General features: G+C 40.4%; 1 protein-coding gene across 5 annotated transcripts in view; it reads left to right on the top strand.

Annotated features, from left to right (window-relative positions):
- STAG1 (STAG1 cohesin complex component) overlaps positions 1 to 17,240 on the top strand; it is a 322,525-nt gene that overhangs the window by 49,603 nt on the left and 255,682 nt on the right. For 3 of the 5 annotated variants that reach the window (XM_067538793.1, XM_067538794.1, XM_067538797.1), the window contains exons 2-4: positions 8,225 to 8,349; positions 13,026 to 13,128; positions 16,967 to 17,131. In XM_067538793.1, coding sequence (XP_067394894.1) covers positions 8,321 to 8,349; positions 13,026 to 13,128; positions 16,967 to 17,131 — 297 coding nt within the window. In that variant the 5' untranslated portion in view covers positions 8,225 to 8,320. Of the gene's footprint in view, positions 1 to 7,168; positions 7,308 to 8,224; positions 8,350 to 13,025; positions 13,129 to 16,966; positions 17,132 to 17,240 lie in introns of those variants that run through there. The other 2 variants (XM_067538795.1, XM_067538796.1) reach the window with 2 other exon arrangements.

Raw genomic sequence — 17,240 nt, 5'->3', positions numbered from 1 at the left:
TCAATCAGATTTATTAGTCAAACAGCATGATACAGAAAGGTAAAGGTTAATACATCGCCAACCTTGGGAAGCGGTTCTGCAGCCTGATCAATTCCAAATATCTCTTAGAAATTCATCCCTTTATATACCATGCTTTTTTATGGAAAACAAACATAGAAAATTGCATTCTTGTGACCTGTTGACCCATGGAGTTCCTTTTAGGACTTTTCAATTTACATAATTAATAAGCCAAAGTCAACTGCCAACAAATCACAATCTCATCAATCCCAGAAAACATCTCTAACAACAAATAGTCCCTTTTTTGGTTTCATGGACATCTGGACACATTTTCTAAGAGTCACACAATCAAAATTCAATAATATGTTAAGATTTAAGAGGAATACAAAAGAATTATAGATACCAAGCCTTATGGGACTTTGATCCTTTTGTGGATGAACCATGGGAGACTTGTTTATCTGCTAACAGTGCTTATTCAAATGAAAAGCAACAATAGGACCTCTGTTGATGTATTTTCATATTCTAGCCTAGAAGTGCATGTATAAGATAAATCCTGTATGAAACAAGGGGAATTCTCTTGCTTCTTGAACAGGAAGTTTTGATGATTTCTTGTTACTTACACTGATTGTTTGCAGTAGTGTCCATTGTGTGCTGTGTGCTTACCAAGCTTCCATTAAGGACAGTCTCTGCTCTAAGCAGCTAACAAAATAAGTTATCTAATCATTTAAACAATCTACATTTGAGCAAAAGAGTAGCCCTGTAGGTCAGCTCACTACACAGAGGAGTTGGACACATAATGATGAGAATTAAATCATCATGTCCTCAAACAATTAACAGAAATGAGTGGTGCAGGTATCCAGTGTTTCATGTTCCTATATGTGTCAGGTTAGCATCCTTGAACTTTCTAGACTGGTTGAAGATTCTATTCTAGTTTCTTCAGATTTTTAGACCTAACTTACATGAGATTCTTGCTTTAAAACTTAAGAATTTTTACCTTTTGGGAGCATTAAGTATTCAGGAGAACTCACTGACTTCCTGCCCAAATCTAGAAACAAATCTAATCTTTTCACAAGATTCAGAGAATTTGATCTTCATGATGCTCTCGAAAGGACAAGAATCTTGGTTATAGTGAAGCTCCTTCTAGATGGACTTGGATCAAGTCAAGAGCCCTAGCTTTCTGAAGGTCTAAGTCTCAGTGTTAGGTACTTGGTAGCACTTTCTTTCCACTTCTAGGCATTTTTTACAGCATCCTAACACTTTATTCATCTGGAATTCTTATTTGCATTTTTTTTCTATAGATGAGGTGATTCTCATGTCTATATCAGAATTTTCACTCCCCCTGAACTTTTTTCACTTCAAACAATCTGCACATTTGCCTTTCTTGTGTGTCAATCCCATTAACAACAAGGAGAATCAGTTGCATGTTTTAGATGTGGTTAGGTCATTCAAATTATGTTTATGCAAAATTAATAATTGAGGAAAATCAGATGTGATTTCAGGATTAGTTGGGCGACTTAGGAAAGGGTGCAAGACATCTATATCCACTATTTTCAGATGGATAAATTTAGTAGTTTGTCAGGTCTATGGATCTGTGCATTAAAGATATACTCTCCTTTCTGTGAGGGCTCTCTCAATCAGACACAGTCATTTCCTGGGTAGAAGAGCACAATGCTTTTTTTTCAGTAATTTTGCTGTATTAGCCACCCTGTCTTCAGTGTATTCTCTTATTTATCACTTAAAATAGATGTTGTCTCTGTCTGATACAACTTTTGGAAATAGGATTCTGTTTTTTGTTTTTCTCTATTAAAACTTCTCATATGGTGGCAGAAGGAAGAAAAAAAAATAAAAACAACCAAAAACCTTCCAAACTTACCCCAAACACCCTCAAATAAGAGGTGTTTGTCACTTGGATTTATTTTTAAGTTTCCCTCCTGTTTGTGGAGAGTGGTTTTACTGCTAGTCGCTTCCTGGTTGTAATGGATCATGGAGCACTAGGTGTCCATGAAGGAGAAGGGTAAAACTTAGTTACCTATCTTTAATTTTCCTTCTCCGAGATGCTACCCAGGGCATCACCAATTTTTGTGTTAAGTTCCAGTTGGAGGAGAAATACCTGTTTTTTTCTCTTATGGAGCATTTTTACAGAGAGAGGGAGAAATCTTGGGATTCCTTTCTATTGGGATCTGACTTTGCTCTATAAGAAATTAATAAGTAGATTTCTGGAGATAGCTAATCCTTTGTAATGTTTATTAATCAGAACTGATAATTTGTTTTCTCATCTTGGGCTGGTGACTGGGGCTTCAGTTCTCTGAACAGCTCCCCTTGCTTGGGAGCACATTATGAAACTTGAGAGAAATGTTGAAAAACAAAAATGTGGCAGTCTCCGTGCTTGGAAGATGAGGATGAATAAACAAGTTGTAATGGATCACAGAGCATCAGATACCCACTTCAGAGAAGGAAAAATTATGGTTGGATGAATAATTTTTTTTACTGTTCTGGAGCACCATAAAAAAATTATTATTGTTAGCACTACTGGTACAGTAGTGCCTAATGACCAACTGAGGTCAGGGCTTATTGTGCTAGGTGCGATACAGACACAAAATCTAAAGATCCTTTGCTGCCAGCTGACTATCTAACTGGCCTTCCCAGGAGTTTTTCATTCCCAAACCGACAAGACTGAAGGGGGAGGGGTGGGATTGCATGAGCCCTGGTGCCCCTGGACAGAGGGCTCACTCCTGCATTGTTCTGACTCGTGGAGTGGAGGGCAAAGGTATATCAAAATAACAAAATGCATTCTATGTCAGTTGTATTGTTCATTTTCATATTTAATCAAGTAAAATTGTCCGTTCTCTGAGGATCTTCTGCATATACCCACTTATGGGATCCACTCATTGGTACAGGCTAGACAGTGGGAACATTCTAGTAGAAGTGCCTGTTAGATGCCCGTCAAAGTCATTCCCTCTGTGCTTGCGAATCTGCTGAATGCGAGGCTATAAAAAGAGAGAGGCTTTCCTTTACCACCTCAGTTCTTTTCAAATGCACCAGAAGACAGATGTCAATCTCTCCAGGTCCCTTAGCTCGAGAGTTGTTTTCAAAGCATGTTTAGAGATCTCAGTACGAGTTTCATTCTTACTCATAGTTAGCGTTTAATAGTTATAAGATAATTTGATTTCTTTGTTATAATTAATAATAGTGAGTTCTTTGGTTCCATCTCCAATTCCATGTCAGAGCTGAAGAAACTGAATTTTAAAAAGTGAGTATCATGTCCAGTGATATTTCTGTTCGATGATGATCAAACTAGGTGCCTAGCGTGCCTGGATGAGGGCCATTGTCAATCAAGTTGTTCAGTTTGCTCCACGTTCACTCCACAAGCTCAGAAGGATCTACAGACTAGGCTGCAAACCTTACTACTTCAAGACCTGTTAGCTGTATGGTGTGTCGATCAAAGTACACTTAGCAGCTATCTTGGACTTCCATCCTTCTATCCAGGGTAGGTCAGTCTTCTCCTATGAGATGACAGCTAGATTCCTCAAGGGCGTAGAAGGGCTCTTCCCGCAGGTCCATAATCTGATTTCCCCCATGGGACCTGAGCTTGGTCCTGTCAAGGCTCTTTGGCCCTTTGAGCCCTTAGCGACCTGCTCTTTGCTACTTCTGTTGTGGAAGCTCACTTTTCTCTTTGCAATTACTTCAGCAAGCAGCGTGTAAAAAATCAAGGTCCTAACTTCAGAACCCCCCCTTACACGGTGTTCTACAAAGATAAAATCCAGCTGCTCCATCACCTAGCCTCCTTGCCAAAGGTGATGTTGCAGTTTCGTGTCAATCAGGACATCTTCCTGCCTGTCTTCTGTCCAAGCCTTGCCACACTGATGAAGAAGGGGGGCTGCTGCATACCTTAGATGATGTCAGATGAGCCCATGCCTTCTACATTGAAAGGACTAAACCCTTTTGCAGGTCTACGCAGCTGTTCATCTCTGTGGCAGACAGAATGAAAGGGCTGTTGGTGTCATCCCAGAGAATCTTGTCCTGGATTACCCCCTGCATTTGGGCCCGCTACAAGTAAGCGAAGGTCCCATCTCTAGGTATTGTGACAGCCCATTCAACAAGAGTGCGGGGCATCATCAATGGCTTTCCTAGTGCAGGTCCAGTCCAAGACATCTGCAGGGCCGCGACATCAGTCTGTACCTTAGCATCCCACTATGCCATCACTCAACAGATCCATGATGATGCTAGCTTCGGCAGAGCAGTGTTGAAATTGGTATGCCCATGAACTCCTAGCCCACCTCCAGAGGCACTGCTAGAGAGTCACCTAACATGGAATGAACATGAGCAAGCACTAGAAGAAGAAAAAACAGTTACTAGCCTTTCATAACTGTTGTTCTTCAAGGTATGTTGCTCATGTCCATTCCATGACCCACCCTCCTACCGCTTTGTTGGAGTTCCAGGAAGAAGGAACTGAGGGGGCGAGGAGGTTGGCAGTACCCCTTATACCAGTGCATATGTGCGCCACCCCAGGGGGTGCTAGAGCTGGCCCTATGGATACCACTGAGGAAAAATCTCTGGCACCGGTGTATCTGGCATGCACACACCTAACATGGAATGGACATGACCAACACATCTCGAAGAATAACAGTTATGAAAGATTAGTAACCATTTTTTTCAGGGTCTTCAGCTTCAGCAGTGTATGTGTCACATCATGCAAGACTCAGAATGAGACCTTTTCAGCATTGGGTGGCACAGAATTTCAAACCGAGCAAAACCAACATATTTAGAAATCTCTCTCTCAAAAGCAATTCTAGTGTCGTTATTGTGGTGGACTCAGCCAGAGAATGTTCTCAAAGAAGTATCATTCAGTCCCCTTGCTTCTTTGTTGTTGATCACTTTGGATACTTCCAGGCAGGGCCAGATTAATGCAGGGTCTTTAGAGGCTGCAGCCCAGGGCCCCGCAAAAATAAATCTGGGCAGCTTAGGGAGGCTAGCCCCTAGCTCCCTTCTTCCACCCCTCTTCCGTCAGAGCCCTGCCCTGGGCAGCCTGAGCACCAGCCTGACTGGCCGGGTGGCCCCAGTTCCGGAGTGCCCCAAGTGTCCCCAGAGCCCGTGCCCCAACGTACCCTAGCTGTCCCGTGTCCCAGTGGCCCCTCTCATCCACTGCTGGAGTGCCCCAGCACTAGGTGCGGACCCAACCTGGCCCCAGGCTGGCCAGTCTGCCCCAGCCCCCAGAGCGCTGCCAGTTCATGCTATGCCACAGCGCTGCCCTGCCCCGCCCCCGGGTTGGCCGCTCTGCCCCAGGTCCTGAAGCGCCTTCGGCCCAAGCGCTCCCAGTCCCCAGAGCGCTGTTGGCCTGCATTGCACCACAGCACCGGCTCACCTTGCCCCCAGGTTGGCCGGTCTGTCCCAGGCTAGCCTGAGTGCTCCTTCCCAGCCCCTGGAGGACTGCTGGCCGATGCCACACCACAGCCTGTCCCGCCCCCAGAGCGCCTTCAGTGGGAGTGCTTCCAGCCCCTGGAGCGCTGCCGGCCTGCACTGTACTACAGCGCTGACCTGCCTTGCCCCCAGGCTGGGCAGTCTGCCCCAGGCCAGCCCAAGTGCTCTCAGCCCCCAGACCACTGTTGGCCTGGAAGGGGCTCACAAAATCTAATAGCCCCGGACCCACAGGAGAGTTAATCTGGCCCTGCTTCCAGGACTGGATGGAGAACTCATGGAGACTATCTATTGATTTGGGACCGTTGGAGCTACTGAGGAAAGGCATTACATATAAATATGCTAGAACTGAGAGCTATCAGTGGATCTCTGAAATAATTTTCTACCCTATATCTGCAACAAGGTAATACAAGTCATCACGGACAGTACCCCAGCTTGTCATTACCTGAACATGCAGGGAGGAGCTCATGCATCTCTACTGTACAAGAAGGCAATCAAACTATGGGACTGATACATGTGCTACAGTTGTTCTTCCCTTAGCAAGCAAGGACAATGACAAAGCAGACCAACTCAGTAGAAACCTGACACAGCTGCCTGACAGGTCTATAAAAGATTCATGAACTCAAAACATATTCAGCCTTTAAAGGTTTCCAGGGGTAGAGCTCTTCACCACCATGCAGGACATGCAGTGACCCATTTCTTTTCAAGGGCAGACCAGAAACCATCTATCCATTTTAGGCACCTTTCCTCTGAATGGGGGAAGGGACTGTTGTATGCTTTCCACTGATACAGAACGTACTGAGAGAGATAAGACATGAATGGGGACCAAAGTAATCTTAATAGCTCCTGCGTGTTCAAGGCAACAGAGGTAGGTATTTCCCTACTACTGAGATCTATGAAAGGCTCAATCTTCAAGGATTAATAGAGTTTCAGGTGTTCAGAGTTCATTAGGTCATCTAGTCTGTTCTCCTATATATCTCAGGCCATTAAAATTCACACAGTTGCCCTGTATTGATCCCAGTAATATATGGTTGTCTGAAGTGTAACTTGTGTTTTGAGTAAGGCACGTGATCCAGAAAGAGGCTGTAGATCTTTTGATTTGAAGACTCCAAAAGATGAAGAATCCACCACATTCCTTGGTAGTTTGTTCTAATGGTTAATCACCCTTGCTGTTAAAAACCATTAACATATATGCCAATTCAGCATTTCACAAGGATAAGTGTTATATTTCATCCACACAAACTGCAGAAGCTGAAAGAAAACGTTGTAAGTGTCTTGGTCATGGGTCATCAATTTTGTGTGCTGGTGTTGCATATGGGCAGGTTTGAAGGTTGAGAGATGTGCTTCACAGTGACTGCGATGGGGAAGCATAGTAGGGAGAGCTGCTGCTGCTGTGGCCACTCCTGGCTGTATCCATTTTCCAGAAGTGGGAAAGGCTGTGCCATGTTGTCATCATTAGTAAATATGATGTGGTATTCCTGGAGTATCTCCTTTCAGTAACTTTTAAACGGTGATAAAATGAGATACAGACAAAAACACTCCTAATGCATGTTGCAACTTCTCATGCAGTTTGGGAGCGTTGATACAAGTCATAGGAGCAGCTTCATCAATGCAGTGTCTACCTTTGATTCCCAGGCAGGGGCAGCTCCCTGTATCATTTCCCTAACCTTGGGGACCTACTTCAGTACATCAGCCCTGTATGAAAATTAGGAAATTAATACAAAGAAAAAATCCCTTTATTTTAGAGACACTTAAAGGATCCGTCAGAATGCACCCTATTCACCCAAAGCTTTAAAGGTGTGGAAGCAAGATATTTAAGGAACAGTTCCTAGGATTCATTGCCCCCTTCACAGTGTTGACAAGGCTTTGTGTAACACACTGCAGCACTTCATAAGGTATTCACTTCCATTTCCTACTGATACTGAAAAACAACGAAAACACTTGATTAATCAAACTCAGAACTAATGCAGCAACTTCACAGCAATCACAAATTCTGTTGTATCAACAGACTAGCTCATCTGAACATCACACAGTCCATTCATTTGGAAAGTTATTTTGTAGAGGTCACCTTTGTGATGTGATTAACTCATTAGTGTCCAGAGAAGAGGGTTCCTCTTGTGAGACTGCATAATTGTCTAATTTATTTTAAGTTCTGTTTTACTGTGCAATCTAGCCCTGTTTCTGGAATCCTCATGGTTAAAATCCTTTTCAGTACAGTTAGATATTGTATCTGTTGTTTGCATTGCATAGGAGGAACAAACACCTGAAACTGTCTCAGCCTGCATTTTATCAGCTAGTCTACTCAGTCAGCTGGAGTTCTGTGAACATAATGTTAACAAGAACACTTCTGTTAATCCTGAGCGGAAGAAGGCCTTAATTTTCTGTTGAAGTTAAACTTAAAGAACAGATTGCATTTTTCCTCAGTTGAATGGAAAGTGCATTCACTGGCCCCTCACACTTTATAATCTCTTATATTTAAATTTATTTTGTATTGTTTGTGTCTTTAGTTTCTTATTTTCTTATTTTCTATGTTATTGTGACTGAAGAGTGAATATTCATCTAGGAATACAAAATGCCATATGTGTAAATTCATAAAACAATGTCATTGTCTAGTGTTCAAGTAATATAGATGTACCCAGTTGTAATGATTGTATGCAAGGATATAGCCATGGGATATTAATTCTGAATTTTTGGAATTTTATACTTAATAGAGAGCTAACAGATTTTAGTCTATAACAATGTTATATTTAGTATATTGAATATCCATTTTGAAATCATGGCTTTAACAAGTTTTTATCTTCTTCTTTTATAGACTGGAAATAGTTACCAGGAAGTTGTCTCATTACATCATCACTAGAAGAAATTCTATGTAGTTCTAATATTTCATAGAGGGTGCTGTACTACAAAAATGATTACGTCAGATTTGCCGGTGTTACAGTGAGTAGTTTACTTTTTTTTTCTTTTATATTTGAATTCATCAGATTACTAAAAATAAGAATAAAAATACTTCAAGGGGAGGAAGGGATGTTTCTGTGGTTAAGGCATGGAATTGAGAGATTAAGGTGCTTATTTGTGTCTTTGCTGTAGACTTCCTCTGTGGACTGTAAGTCACCTAAAATAGTATTCTACTTTGAAAAGTCTCTGAGTAATAGTGGCACCATCTCACTAAACAGATCTGTTTCTTTTATATATTTTTCTTTTTCTCCTTGCATCAGTAACAAAAATAAGATTTCACTATTTCTTATTTCTGATAGCACTGCAGAGCTGTGGAAATATGGGCTGGATTCTAGTCCTCACTCATTATAAACAAAATTGTTAGTTAATCCAATTGTACATTCTCCTTTGTAGCCAGGTCTACGTATCTCACGTTAACATAGTTTTGTGTTTACCCCTACCAAAACTTTTAACAACCTCAGCAACATTAGCAAATGCCCAACACTGATATATATGCATAGGTTGAGTGTGTGATGTAGTGTGTGTTTATAGCAGAAATGTGAGGTTGTAGGAAAGGATTGGCTTGTAGCTTGAGGCAAATCATTGTGTTGTATGCAGTGTTTTCTTATGTGTTCAAGGTAGAAGGGAGTTTTTTGGTAATTTGTGGAGTCTGTTATGGTCAGTAGATACGTGCTATGTGAGCAGTCAGATACAGTTAAGATCTGTCCATTAACCTGGAATTCCCTTATGACCATTAACTTATCTCCAATGGTGTACCAGGAGTGGATGTCACACTTACCTAACTTTAATTGGTTTTAAATTAATATTTTGTTTATCCTAATATGTGGAGTTTCTAATAGAGGAGGTGTATGGAAGTATTGTGGTCACATGGAAAAGTGGAGTGCAGGGATGGCTATCCTGACTTTTCTTATGGTATGAGGAAAATGACTGGAGCAGAGATGTTTATGGTAGTGGAGAAGGCAGAGAGTCAAGTGAAGAGGGCAGGAGTGGGTACAGGAATACTCCTATGTGTCACTCGTCATATCAGTATTGCTGGGCTAATGAGGTAGGTAATGTTCACTTGAAAAGAGTTTTGTACTTATGATTCTGCAGGACTTGTGTAGGAGGAGATGGATGCTGCCCAGTTCCCCTTCTTATCCCATCCCAGTTTTATGGAAATGTGGGTAAGGGCAAGGAAATAGAAGATTCCCCACTTCTTATTTGATTTAGGAAATGGGAGGGTAAAGTGGTTTGTGGATCCTTCCCTCATGGCCTAACTCCTTACTCCAACTCAACAATGCTCATATCATTATGGGAGAACCTGTTCTATGTAGCATCTGCTCTGTCAGGCCAGTCAAGGCTTTTCAGAGCAGAAGAGCCTCTCTTGAAGCCACAGAGCTTTGAAAGAGGCAAGGGAACCCCCAGCACTGGAGGCCATAGCTCCTGTCCCCTTCGAATCCTGGCTGCTGATCTCCACGAGTGGGCCAGGATTCACTGCATAGAGAAGCTATGGACCTCAGTGCTGGGGGCTTTCCTGCTCTTGTGGAAGGTCTGTGGCTTTGACAGAGACTCCTATGCTTTGAGGTGCAGTGTATGTTGCATATGACAGGCTGTCTCTGCCAACAAGTGCAGGCTGTCCTTTACCTCATCTCCCACTACATCAGATGAAGGAGAGGCTGGTGTGGAGCGCATCTTCCCATCTCACCACCTGCACCATTGGAGGACGACTTGAACTCTCACTGCTGCCTGCCTCCTTTGCGGGAGGATACACTGGCCTCATTTGACTTAGTGTCAATGTGGGGAGCTTCTTCTGATGAGCATCCCTGCCAACCAGAAGTATTTTGCCATCCAAGAAAGGTGATTGAGGAGCAGGTCTAACAGACAGATTAAGAGAGTGCCTTGCTTCTATAAAGAGTAGATGGAGAGGATTATTAATTATTCAGATACTCCTTTCTCACCCACTATACTAGTGTGGTGTTCTCTATGTTGTCTGACACATCAGGGATTGAACTGAGCCTTTCTAGACCTAAAAGTGAGAGTCTGTATAGCTGCAGCAAAGAGCCAAGGATTTGGCTCAGGTCTGTAGCAGATTTAAACCTTTTGTTGATTGGATGCAAAGGGGGGCATGTAACACTTATTGAGTAGTGGAGTTAGGCTTGTGCTTTGTGTTTCAAGGAATGTGTCTGTGAGCCCTAAAGCTAGAAGTGCTGTGTGAGTGATCTGTTGGGGCTAGGGAAAGCCTTTGAGATCTGGAGGCATGGTGTGGCAAAGGTAAGTGAAGTCCACTGGAGACCTTCCCTCCTGCCTCCCACAGTCTCCTGGATCCTGTCTCCTAATAGTTTTCTGTCCAGTTTTCTGAGGCCAGCCTGGCTTTAGTCCTATTGGAAGCAATATGAGATGATAAGCATCTTTAGAAAGGCACTTCTGCATGCGAATGATGGTCCTCTGAAGGCAATCTGTGGTTTCAGCCCCTTTTATAAGTTACAACAAGTGGTGGTTGTTTTGAATAAAAGTCAGTTACATCAGTAACCATTGCCAGTATTATAGGCATAATCATCAACTTTGTCATTTGTTGTACTGCTGCAAACTGGTTTGACACACTCAGTTAAGTAAATTAATTGTTAATCATTTTGTCTTTGCATAGATTTTCTTTAAGAAAAAGTTTTTTAGTAATCTGAGAATAAAGAATTCTGTGTGTGTATTTTCATGAAAACAAAAGTGTTCCCAAAAAAGTGAGACACCCTGTCTAAAAATCTGAAAAGTGATTTTCTAATACTCTGCTATTTGACAACTGCAAAATCTTGGCATTCAAATACACTAGAAAATTCAAATATATTCATATTGATAATTTTCATTACTTTTCTCACAAATATTTAGGTGAGAACAGAACTAGAAAATTACAAAGGTCTCAAGGGTAAATTTTGGCACAGCCTTATCTATGATTAAAGTTAAGATTTTATTTTTAATAAAAGCTGTGGGTAATAAAAAAAAATTTACAGAAGCCTGTCTGACTTTTACTAAAAATAACACGGGACTGACTGAGTGGTGGGAGAATGACAATACTGGGGCCCCTGTGGCTGACAGCTCTGCAGCCAGTGGGTTGGAACTCTGGGGGCCCGCTGTAGTGGCTTGGAGCTTCGGGGCCCCTGCCACTCAACAACTCTGGGGCCTCTGCTCTCTGCAGCAACTTGAAGCTCCGCGGCCTTCAGGGCCCCCACCAGCAGTGGCGGAGACCTGTGGCCCTGCTTCTTGGGCTCAGGACTGAAGCTGTAGAAAATGTCTCTAGTCTCTGAAAGTCACAGAATCTGAGACCTTCATGACAAAGTCTTATCCTTCGCTATAATGTTTATATAGTTGGACATAATTAAATGTTCGCTCTATTTTATTAGTGATGTTCCCACCCAAATTTACAGAATGTTTTTGATAAAATCACATTGGAGGATCTGTGGACCTGGCCATGTAGGAGAATAGTGAGATTTATTTGTTAGCTGAAATTCTCTTCTCTTCTAGGTGCCAGTTCCACAGAACTGATCTATCCTTGTTTGTGTTTAAGGCAATATAATCAGGATTTTCCCTAACACCCAGTTTGTACCATTGTAACTCCCTTGACTTCAGAGGAGTTACCTCTGATTTTCCACTAATGTGAGAGAAAAATGAGACTCTGATAATTCTGAAAGATGGATTTGGTGCTCTGTCACAAATGATCTTTAACCCATAGAGACCTTGTTAAATTAGATTATTGGTAATACAAGGGAAAGTTAAAATCTACCCATTCATGTCATCTTGAGAAATAGTCTCACTTGTGAGGTCTTCAGGGGCAGAACCCAATGTTCCAGAGAATGACTGACAAGTGTGGTTTCTTCAAGCAGCCCTCTGGTTGAAGACCCATTGTAGGATCTGTGGATCTGAGCTCTAGAAGAGAGGAAATTTTTGGGTAACAGTTTTTCCTATTTGAAGTGTGGTCCTGTTCTGAAAAGTGACAAAAAATGGCGCTATGGGCTTCCACACTTAGTCTCTCAATGATTTCCAGATCAAATTTGCTCATTGTGCAAGTGAAAAGGTTTTTCTAACTCGCAGAGACGCACATTCAACCTAGGATAAGAAAGTCAAGCTGAGGTGTCTCTGGTTTGTGCATCATTACCAGCAATAAAGATTCTTCAGGATAAATTGTTTTATTTACATCTGTGCAATCCTATTGTCTTTCAGTGCTTTGAGGTTAGAATTTAGTCTATAGTCGGAATTTACATAACCATTTTAATGAAGTGAGAGCTAGAATAGAATTCAGCTCACTTTCCTTAAAGCTGCATTGGCTCTCAAGGCTAACAAATAGAAATACTCTCATGACAAAAATAAGATGTTAAGCTGATACTACTGAATACACACATGGATGGATCTGTTAAGATGATGCTGTTTATCAGTAAATTTTCAGAGTAGAATCTCACTTTAAAAGAATCAGTTATTTAGATGTGTCTTCAGGTCTGAGAGCATACAGTGTAATTTCTAGCTTCATAAAACAACATAGTTTAGCATTTCTTCATAGGTAGCAATGTTTGTTGATGAATTTGCAGGATATATATATATTTTTTTATACTATACCTAAATATTTAATCCAGAGAGTTAAATTATTAATTAGTACTTGTTTCAAATAATTTTAATTTAACTAGTATTTTTTCCCCTAGGGATTCAACAAATGAAACTACTGCACATTCAGATGCTGGCAGTGAGCTTGAAGAAACAGAAGTCAAAGGAAAAAGAAAAAGGGGCCGACCTGGCAGGCCTCCAGTATGTTGTGTTTACTTTTGTGCATCAATTTAAATTTGACTATAGACTGTTCTCCCATCTTGTCTTCTTAGCGATCGCATCAATAGGTTTGCAACGAACCATATATCAAACTATATGAAGATTTGTAGTGCATAATACATATTTCAAACTGAGTTGAAAAAATTATTTGCTGAAATAGAAGTATTAGATCTAATTTAAAAGATGAGCTGGTGATAGCCATTAGTACTTGTTCTTTTATATACATACACTAAAATGTTACATTTCATTATTTGTCATATTACAGTAGACTTCCAGACATGGGAATAGTTTTATTAACCATAACTGTTTTTTACTATTAAATTTTTTAATGGAGGCTTCACATAAGTGTTGTAAAACAATACTTGAGCCATCTTTCAATGTCTTAGTTTCCAGATCACGTGAAGAAATTATGCTCACACTTTTAATATAATGTTTAGTTGCTCCCTAGGGAGATTTATTAATGCAGGTTAAAAGATTAAGGAAAATGAACATATTTTATGTTGTGAATCTGGGTAAGGAACTTCGTTTTTCAGTATAATAATATAGTTACCCTCGATTTGGTATCTGCTGTATAAGTATTTGATAACAGGAGGTGGTTCTTGAAGGGCCTTTGTATATTACCACATCATGAATAGGAATGTACCTAGGCAACTCAAAAATTCACATAACTAGTAAGTAACCCTTTTTATGTTTATAAGATAGTTACTTCTCTTATGAGTAAATTCCTCAGCAGGCATATATAATTGTAGAGGCTATGTTTTATATAAGGTGTTCATTGTAGGTAGATTGCCAGAGTCATCACAAGTATTACTATTAATGTTTGCTTATATAATCTAAATTACACAATGTGGAACAAGATTACTTTTTGTGAAAATTTTACATTTTTTTCCAGCTTACTTTTAATAATTTGGTGTATTTCCTAATGTGTTCCTTCATCATGACTGCTAAAAAGACAGCTCAGCTAAAGTACATTAATGGAATATATGTTATAAAATATTATATAAATATATAGACATACCTGCTCTTTTAGAATATCTGGTTGTAAAAATTGATTATAAAGATTTGAAAATCCACCCTAAGTACATGTACAATAGGAAAATGACATTATTTTCCTGCAAAATCTTAATCATGAATGTGCTGCTCATATATTGCTGTTAGCTTTGTAGTTAACAACTCCATCCACTGAAGGGCTTCCAGGTGATCAAAGCAGTTTTGCAAATGTTTCAGAATCTGTTAGGAGCACAGAACTGGAATGGACCTCCTGGTCATTGAGTTCAGTTCCTTGCTATCACACCCAACCCCATCATAAACTCCTGTTCATAAATTTATCAAGATCCTTCTTAAAACCATTTAGGTTGTATGCCCCCACTATGCCTATTGAAGGATGTTCCAGAACATCACTCCTATGATGGTTACAGGGAACTTCTCATACTGGTATGGTCATGAATTCTGGTTACCTGTCTTCCATCCAGAGACCACTTCATGCAGACCTTTTCAATTATTTTGTCTTAAGCTTTCCAGCTGATATTGCTGTCATATTTGTATTGTTGCCTTTTAAGTTCGCAGCTGAATGTCCCTGTGCTAGGAAGCAGCAGTTTTCTCTCAGTGCTATCTCGGAGAGCCTCTTTTGCAGGTCTTTTTATTTTTTTCTTCTTCCCATAATTCCTAAAAAATGTGGAACTCTTTAGAAGGGATTCTGAGATCAGTATGGAGAAAAAATCCTTGACCCAGTGGCGTTTCCTTCTTGTGCTTCACCACAGCAGAGGCTCAGCTGCACTTGAAAGGACTGCTTCCTACAGCAGCTTTCCTATTGACTTAAGTTTGAAAGGTATGGTCTCTTCATGGAGGGCCAGGAGAATTTTTTACACACACACAGGTAGCCTCCTACCCCAGTGGGATGAGGGACATTTCTCATGCGGTTAATGTCAGGAGGAGAAAATACTTTAAATGTGGTACTGCTGAGACAACACCCTGTTTTCAGCGCTGGTCCTTAGGATCAGCGCCTGCAACACTGATTAGCCTTCTTACTCTTTATCTCCCCAAAACTTCTGTGTTTTTCCCCCCTGATGGCCAGTTAAGGGCACGTTCCCTTGATTCCTGCCTCCCTGCCCTGAAATGCTTGAATAGCTTGCTCTTTGTAGAGGGTGATCAAGAAATCGTTTGTCCAAAGGCACCATCCAAATCAGACAGGGAAGGTTCCCAAAACCACTGGTTGCAGCTCTTCCTTGTATTTATGAGAGCTCATCCTCTTCTATCATACCCAGTTAGCCTCTTCCCACCCAAGCCAAAAGACTCAGCTCCTCTAAAGCCACTCATAAGCATACTGTGTTCATCACAACAACTAAGTGAATTATTACATAATTCAATGGTGCAGCCTCCTGTAATACTGTGTGTACACCTCTTCTCAGAAAGGATATTTCAGAATTAGAGGCAGATCAGGAAAAAAAAGTGATTTATTAGGGGAATGGAAAAATTCTTATATGAAGAGAGATTGAAAAGATTGGAATTGTTTACCTTAGAAAATAGGCAAATAGAGGGGACATGATAAAAGTATATAAAATAATGAAGGTAGATTGGGAGCATCTTTTTTTCTCTGTCTCATGACACAAGAACAAGGGAACAGTCAATGAAATTGAAAGGAAGAAAATTCAGAACTAAGACAAGAAAATAGTTTTCTACACAACATCTAATTAGACGGGAACTCATTGGTACAGGATTCCATTAAGGCAAAGAATCTGGCAAGTTTCAAAGAAGGATTGATCATTTACATAGATGATAAAAAATATCCAGAGTTGTTGTTGTTGTTGTTAATGCTTAAAAAAATACTTTGGATATGAAACTACATGCACACTCTATTTGGGGTTAAGGTGAGGCCTTCATGGTTGACTGGTTATCCCACATCCGCCTGCTGCAAGGTTTCATAGATTCCAGGACCAGAAGGGACCAGATTATGATCATCTAGTCTGATCTCCTGTATACAACAGGCCATAGGACTTCCTCAAAATAATTCACAGCTTACCTTTTAGAAAAACATCCAATCTTGATTTTAAAATTGTCAGTGATGGAGAATCGAACACATCTCTTGGTAAATTGTTCCAATGGTGAATTACTCTCATCATTAAAATATTGCACCTTATTTTCAGTCTGAATTTATCTAATTTCAGTGTCCAGCCATTGCATCATGCTATACCTTTCTCTGCTAGATTGAAGAGCCCATTATTAAATATTTGATTCCCATGTAGATACTTAGACTGTAATGAAGTCACCCTTTAACCTTCTATTTGTTATGCTATATAGCTTGACTCCTTACATCTATTGCTAGAAGGCATTATTTTCTAATCCTTTAATAATTCTCGTGGCTTTTATCTGAATCTTCTTCAGTTTATCAATCTAACAACTTGAGGCTGGTGCCTTTTAACTTGGTAATAATTGTGTCCTGAGGTAAACAGAATGCAGTAGTTCTGTAAATAAGATCCACTAGTCATTTTGTAAATAAGTGTATGGCAGAGCTGTTTTTGCTGCATTGACCATCAATTTTTAATTTTCTTGACTTTTGTGCATAACTGCAATCATGACATGGTTATTTTATGTATTTATTGCATTGAATAAGATTAGTGTTATGGATATATGTCCTGTTAGCTCTTTGGTGATAGGAATTCCTACTTCTTAACTTGACAGGGCACGTAAAATGGCTACCAAATATTTACCAGAACAGTTGTTGTTGGTTGATATGTATCAGTGGTTTACAGGACATTTTGAATTAATTAATTCAAATGTTATAACTACACCCAATTTTTATTATGCTGTTCTCTTTATCCAGTCTGCCAATAAGAAACCTCGAAAGTCTCCAGGAGATAAGAGCCGTTCTGAACCTGGAACTAGAGGAACAGGTCGTGGAAGAGCTAATGGTCACCCTCAACAGAATGGGGAAGGGGACCCTGTCACTTTGTTTGAGGTGGTGAAACTGGGGAAAAGTGCGATGCAGGTAAAATAACTAATGTGCTGTTTGTTCATTTTTGTTACAGCTTGATTGCTCAATATTTTCAGACTGTAACATACAAATTTAGTAAATTGTTGTATTGTGGTAGTTGTAT

This window comes from Emydura macquarii, unplaced genomic scaffold (assembly GCF_026122565.2).
Source record: "Emydura macquarii macquarii isolate MOO-44397 ecotype Brisbane River unplaced genomic scaffold, CSIRO-AGI_Emac_v2 contig_499, whole genome shotgun sequence".
NCBI classification, from domain to species: domain Eukaryota; kingdom Metazoa; phylum Chordata; order Testudines; family Chelidae; genus Emydura; species Emydura macquarii.
This window is presented reverse-complemented; position numbering and strand designations above follow the sequence as displayed.